We start from the raw sequence: 7,263 nt of genomic DNA on the forward strand, positions 1-7,263 counted from the left end.
AGCTAACAGATTAGTAGATACAAATAGACATAAAAGTAGTGTAGTGTTCTCAGGGTAAAGTAGATGTATGGCACGTATTAGCCAAGCGACATCCAGTAAATTCTTTTTCATCAAGTACTCCAAGTTATAACACCTATTATTCTTCACCCAAGTTTAATATCACTTTAGCCTATCATACAAGGTCATAAAGGATATGCAAAAGAATGTTGCGAAACTTGATACTACCACTGAAAAGCATAACCATTGATTACATTATAAAGATACAGAATGGTGAAGGGAGAGGCATATTATAAATGAAGTTGTTCAAGTACCTTGTTTAACAAAGTTTTGTCCTTGAGCAATTAAATTATAATCGTTACAAGAGAGGATAGATCGAGTATAATTACACAACATATTTAAAAAATAATGGCAACTTTCCTTTTCTTAATAATCAGTTCCAAATTCGGTGGATAACAGGCTCGAACTTCTACTCTTCTCCACTTATATAGAGCTGGTTCCACTTGTAAGAGTCGAACTAGTGTGCGCCTACCACACATCCTGTTTGTACTACCTTTGCTGTTGAACCAAAGACTAAGGTGGCACCTTTCCTTCTCCTAGAGCTTACATTGGATACCTAATAACAATCCAATTTACTGCAGCTCAGAGTTCGAACTTTCCCATAGGAGGAACATCGCCTCTCATTACTCTCCAAGGGCCACCATAAAACATTGGTTTCATTAGAGGCACTTCTTGTCCAGGGTGCTCTTCCCAGTATTTTTCCTGTCATTTCGGAAGAAAGAACTCTTATATTAAGACAAGAATTTGGAACTGACAGTCAACTAAAGGGTGAACAAAAAGAATGTGATTCATAACGCACAAGGGATTATCCTTATGTTGAACAAATGGGTACTATAATATGTAAGGTATAAAAAACAAAAAGTCAAGAATTAGATCAGAGAGATGAGCTAAGAACAGAAGCAATGTGAGTACATAAATTCATATAATCCTCTTACGTAGACTGCTTCAATCTTTTCAGACAGAACAAACAATGTACTTCTTCCAATCCAATGTATACAAAGGTCAAGCAATTAAGTAGCTAACTTGATTTTACATTGTATTTGTAGCTGTAGAAGAACCGAGTTTTTGGCCAAAAACATCCTTTAAGTATAAGGGCAAATTAAACAAAATCAAGTTGTCCATTAAAAGGCAATGCTATCTCAGTTCTCAACAAGAATAGAAGAGAATATTCCAAAGATTTTGTTAGTTCTGTAACGTGAGATGGCTTAAGGACGAAACTTATTCATTTTTGCAAAAAATGAGGACGTCTTTTGTTTACCAGAATACTTAAAGGATGTAGTTTAAGTAGTGGGTATAGTTGAGGGATGTTTTTCGCCAGCAACTCGATCCCGTTGAGTTAATGAATAATCTAGTCTGCGATTAGAAACTGATAATAATACCTTTGGGAATTACTAAGTAATCAAATTCCTGCAACTTCTGAAGTATGTGTGGAACTCTCATTCTTTGTAGTCACACTTCCCATGTAACTTTTCTAAAGGTAATTTTACAGATAAAAACCAAGGAGGTAGTGATATTGTAACCTGAGTGGATCTTTTACCATGTATTAAATTAAGAGGGGGCAAGGTGCATTTCCAATAAGCCCTGCACTTGAACTATCTATAATTGGGCATTCATAATCCTGCCTATACCCGTCCAACCGAGAAACATTTGGTGCTTTTAACTTTCAAAACAAACTTCACAAAGCTGTTATCCCCATTATGTCAAAAGAAAGGGCAAGCATTAAGTGCTTAAAAAAGGATGTAAAGCCACTATACCTTGTAAAGTTGTTCAGTGATGGCTGCTCCAATAACCCCCGTATAAAATGCACATACATAGATTGAAACAAGAGGTGTAAACGATTTTGGTCTCCTAAATGGTTCTACCATATCCCAGAGGAGCGTCTTTTCCCATTTAGTGTAGACATAGTCTGCATATTTCCTCCACATATACGTTGCCATTTCCACGAGATCCTTCAACTATCAGCTGAACTGCACAGAGGAAATATTTGCTTAATTGGCAGATGTAGCCATTGATATACAGAAAGAGTAACATGATTTATCAAGGGAGATTTTCAATGCGGGAGTACTTACCATACTTTTGTGGCATAAAAGCAAACTTACAAGTCATTGCTAAAAAAACATAATATGTAGAATAACTATGAAATAGGACTACCGAAAAACAAATATTAACCGGAGGAACACTTGCAAGAGAAAAATAGATCAGTAATTTGGTAACATAAGGAGTTCTATTGAGAAGGACATAATAAATTATATCTCTTGCTGTTTAACCATTTTTCATCAGTGACCCATAAGGTGAGAATCTATTTCCATCTTTTATCTCCATTAACGACTGTAATGACCCTTAAGGTTTATAATGTCGAATGACCTAAGTACTTAAAATGGAATTATCAAGAATTTATTTAAGGATTTTCATTATATCAACAGAAGTAATGTCACGAGAAGCAGTTGCCAACAACAACATACCCAGTGTAATCCTACGGGTGGGGTTTGGAGAGGGTCAAGTGTACGCAAACCTTACCCCTACCTCGTGGAGATAGATAGGTCGTTTCCGAAAGACCCTCGGCTCAAGAAAAACATTTCAAAAGGGAATGCGGCAATAAAGAAGACATAACAACTAATTATAAGGAAAGCAGTACATAGAATTTTGAAAAAAAAAAAGGGCAGTAACAACGTCGAATTAATGAGTTAACTGAAGCACAAGAAACATGGGTGGTAATAGAAATTGAAGAACAACAAGCTAAGAAACTACAAGCATAAAGTTAATACCACTATAAGAAAGTGGAAACTACCACCAAGCATTTTAATTTAACTTATTTAACTAGCACAACGCATATTTCCAAACACACAAATCTGATTTTCCACTCACTTTAACACAATGCATGTAAAGAACAAATGACAAAATTGGGTACATGACCTATATGATCAGAGTGCTAAGAATTGGATGGCCGTATCTGTCCACACAGTATCCTGTTTCTGTGTAGTCATCAGAAGCCAATCTCATTATTGGAGCATTAACTATGGCATCAATCAAATTTAGATGGAACCTTCCATAATGCTCCAAGCCTTTCATGATCCTAAAGATAGCTACTTCTTTTTTTTAACTCACGAGAGAGTCTGCTACGAAGAAATGTTAAATGATATTGCAAGTACATCAACAAGATTAAGTTTTCATTTTGTAAAATCTTCTGATTGCTTGGAGATTAAATACCTCAATATCCGACAAGATCACGGGCAATCTCATCAAACCACATACTAGCTAACTAAACATCCACCTTACAATAACAGAAAAGAAACTCCCTTGATGATGAAAGTCAAAACATAACTACCAAAAGGAGAATGAAAAGATAACCTTTGACGTAGGAATAGATTATCTTAAGAGTGGAAAGCATAAGCATGAGTTAGTATGTTATAGAACTAAAAGGAAACTTGCAATAATTTTCACTTGGTTTTCTACAAGGAGTAATACTCCACATGTTTGGTCTCAATAACTAATCTACCAGTTCCCCGCCTTTTTAACTGACCAAATTTCAGCATTTCATCCTGTAAAGGTTTTGTGTCACGAAGTTAAGAGTAATGCATTCCAATAAAACCAAACTGCAAGCTCTAATTTCCATTATGCACTACTATTAAGTATTACCTTATCAAAAAAGAAATGCATCATATACTACAAAATTCCTTAGCCTTTAAAGTTTTCTTGCCCGTTACCTGGAGAAATTGATTCCTTGGGGTCGGGGATAAGTCAAGCCATCATTCTTTAACAACAGTATGGTTAACAAAAATTAAAATGGCAGTCCATCCTACAAAAATTTGATACAAATATGAAATACCATATTCTAGTACGGGTTATCTCTCCTGTGTGGTTTGCTGGCTATTCCACAAGAGCGGGGTTTACCCCTGTGCGCACCAGAAGGGTAACGACGCAAAAAAAATAATATATGAAATACCATATTGTTATACATTCTTTTAGATAATCGAGAAATCAATAATAAGCCCGCTCCTCTAACCTTCTCCATTTAACAACCAGGTTTCTGTCGGCAGGATTCGAAACCATGACCTAACCACACATCACGTGTGCTGCTCTCTTACCACTAGACCTAAGCCCTAAGAGCTACATATAGTTATACAATAACGGAAATTTAGTCGAATCACAGACTAATTTCACTAAATAATTGAATATCACTGCTGCATATACAATTATACACTAATTTTCACGGCTCGCAAATATATTTCCAGTTTCTTCTACCGAGAGTATAAATCTATTCTATCAATCGAATAAATCTATTCTATTAATCGAATAGTTACTATCAATCCTACTAGAAATACAGTCCTTGTTGTATAGCTATATATAGTTATACAATTAGGAAACATAATTTAAAAACAGGCTCTTTTAGCATTCATAGTTTAGTTGGATCACTAAATAATTGAATTTCACTGTTGCATATACAATTATACACTAATTTTCATGATTAGCAAATAGATTTACAATTTCTTTTTGTTTCTGTTACCAATACAGTGCTGAAATAATGAAATCACATAATTTTAAAATTGGTGTCTTTTAGCATTCATATTTAATTGTATTACTGAATAATTTCACTAAATGGTTGTATTTCAGTGTTGCATATACAATTAAACACTAATTTTCACGATTAGCAAATTGATTTCCAGTTTCTTTTTGAGGAAATTAAAATAGAAATACAGTGCTGAAAAGAACAAAATCACATTAAGACGTTGAACTGAAAATAAAGGCAGCAATTAAATTTACTTATTTAACATAACAACTCAGAATATAAATGAGAGGGAGACCAAGGAAATTACCCGTTGGGGCGGCGCTGAAGAGGATTTTAGGGTTCGTATTGTTTGCTGTTGAACAAAGTGGATTTTGGGAATTAAAGGCTACTGGGTCGGGTCTTGGAAATAATGGGCTGGGCGGATTTGTGTTGATTGGGCTGAAGGAGAAGCTGCTTTGAGAATTAAAAGTTGGTTAAAAACTAGTTTAAAAGGTAACCTTTTAGGGTAAATACAAAAAAAAAAAACCCCAACGTATAGCCAGATTAATTATGACGCACCCAACCTTTGCAGGCGACCTATTACCCCCCTCCCAGTCTTAATTTTTCAGTATTTTAGTATCATTTTCGACTGACGTGGCAAAAAAAATTATAGCGAGTGACGTGTCAGTGACGTCAGTTAGAAAATGTTACTAAAATACTGAAAAATTAAGACTGGGGGATAATAGGTCGCCCGCAAAGGTTGGGTGCGTCATAATTAATCTGACTATACGTTGGGGTTTTTTTTATGTATTAATCCTAACCTTTTATGTTAAGATTAGGCCAATTTGAGACAAAATGAGGCGAAATAATCAGTCAATTAATTAATTAAGCTTCTTGATTTTACACAAATACGAGCTAATTATAACTATTAACTCGTCAATGACTTTAATTTGACACTTTGAAGTAAGTACTTAATTAAACACTCATTTTGAATATGATTAATACTTAGAATTATATATATATGATATGCATATTAGAACATTTTGCAAAATGTAATGGCAAAATAGCACCAAAGCTAGTTAAGAAAAATATTTTTGGATTTTATGAATACGTATTTCACTCTGTTTGAAATTCAAAAAGCTCGACTAATTAATTTAAAATGTGGAGGGTCAAAATTGGGTGTCAACATACACTAAGTGCTTAAAAAAGGACCGTCTTTTCTCATTTTGTGTACACATAATCTGCATATTTCTTCCACATATACGTCGCCATTTCCGCGAGATCCTTTAATTATCAGCTGAACTGCACAGAGGAAATATTTGGCTAATTGACAGAAGTAGCTATCAATGTGCAGAAAACAGTAACATGATTTATTAAGGGACAGTTTCTCAATGCAGGAATACTCAATGTTAGCTAGATGATATTTGTGGCACAATAGCAAACTTACAAATCGTTGCTAGAAAAACTTTATATGTAAATACTATGAATAAGGACTACTTAAAGAATGAATATTAGCTGGAGGAACACTTGCAAGAGAACAGTAGAGTAGTGATTTGGTACCATAAGGAGTTCTACTGAGAAAAACATAAGGGCTAATAAAATATAATGCTTGCTGTTTAGAGATCTCCATTTTTCATCAGTGACCCATAAGGTGAGAATCTATTTCCATCTTTTATCTCTACTGGCTTTTGTTATGTACATATATTAAATTTCGAACTCAGTAACTCAACCAGTCAGTGGGTTTAGCGGAATTTCGAACTCATAGACTTCAAATCCTCGCTCCGCCTCTGTCAGTGTAACCCCGCATCCTGTATTGCGCTCTTACCACTAGACAAAAACCCTTAGAGCTGCATATAGTTATACCGTAGCCTGTAAGGAAAGAATAATTTACAAATTGATTCTTTTAGCATTCATATTTTTCTTTTGGGTCATTTGCACGATTTCCTTCAATGGCGCTGGTCTTTAATTTTTGTCCCTCAAATTCGTGGTCTTCAATATATGTCCCGGCTTTTCATTTAACAAAAATTTGTGGGCTAACGTATCTTTATCTATGACCTAATTTTGCAAGGCATAAGTTTATAGAACTTTTGTTTTTTCCTACATAAGTTCTATAGGAATTAAGTTATCCGGCAAAAGAACAACGAATTACATACTATACAACTTATGCCGGATAATTTAATTCCTACAGAACTTATACCGGACAAGCAAAAATTCTATGAACTTATGCCTTGTGAAAATTAAGTCATAGATAAAGGTAGGTCGGTTTTTTTTTCCGATGTCAAGGCTATTTTCGGCTACTTTTTTGCTACTTAAAGTGCCGAAGGAAAAAAATTAAAGACCAGCTATTTGAGGAGCAAAAAATAAATACCACCCCAAGATAGGGACATTCGAGCGAAAGACCCCACCTTTTATGATGAAGGAATTGCATGGTTTACGCTTCAAATGGGATGGTCTTTAATTTTTGTCCTTCAAAATCAAATTTTTGTCTATCAGGATTTTGAGAATGCGGGGTATAATTTTGGGATATTATAATGCGAAAATTTAAACTTATACCCTGTGAAAAAATTATTTGCTTTGAGAGGCAAAAATAAAGACCAGCACAAAATAAAAGTGCAAATGACCCTTTTATGATCATTTTTCATTGAAGAAATTGCACAATTTTCCCTTCAAATGGTCTTTAGTATTTGGCCCTCAAAATCAAATTTATGCTAACCGGGCAT

General features: G+C 34.6%; 1 protein-coding gene across 1 annotated transcript; it reads right to left on the reverse strand.

Moving 5' to 3' along the window:
• Window positions 1-268: 268 nt before the first annotated feature.
• LOC132636868 (uncharacterized protein At4g29660) lies at window positions 269-5,002 on the reverse strand. The gene is made up of 3 exons (XM_060353928.1): window positions 4,872-5,002; window positions 1,812-2,024; window positions 269-759 (listed from the first exon to the last, which is right to left on the reverse strand). The coding sequence occupies exons 2-3, from the start codon at window positions 1,992-1,994 to the stop codon at window positions 640-642; spliced, it is 303 nt and encodes a 100-aa protein (XP_060209911.1). The 5' UTR covers window positions 1,995-2,024; window positions 4,872-5,002; the 3' UTR covers window positions 269-639.
• Window positions 5,003-7,263: the final 2,261 nt, after the last annotated feature.

Source organism: Lycium barbarum, chromosome 4 (assembly GCF_019175385.1).
Source record: "Lycium barbarum isolate Lr01 chromosome 4, ASM1917538v2, whole genome shotgun sequence".
Classification (NCBI taxonomy): Eukaryota; Viridiplantae; Streptophyta; class Magnoliopsida; order Solanales; family Solanaceae; genus Lycium; species Lycium barbarum.

What these genes read in the sequence shown, in the direction of transcription:
- LOC132636868 (XM_060353928.1), bottom strand. Translation starts at nt 1,994, where the DNA reads ATGGCAACGTATATGTGGAGGAAATATGCAGACTATGTCTACACTAAA. An exon ending in TCACTGAACAACTTTACAAG is followed by an intron (nt 760 to 1,811) that starts GTATAGTGGCTT and finishes CCGAAATGACAG; the next exon opens with GAAAAATACTGGGAAGAGCA.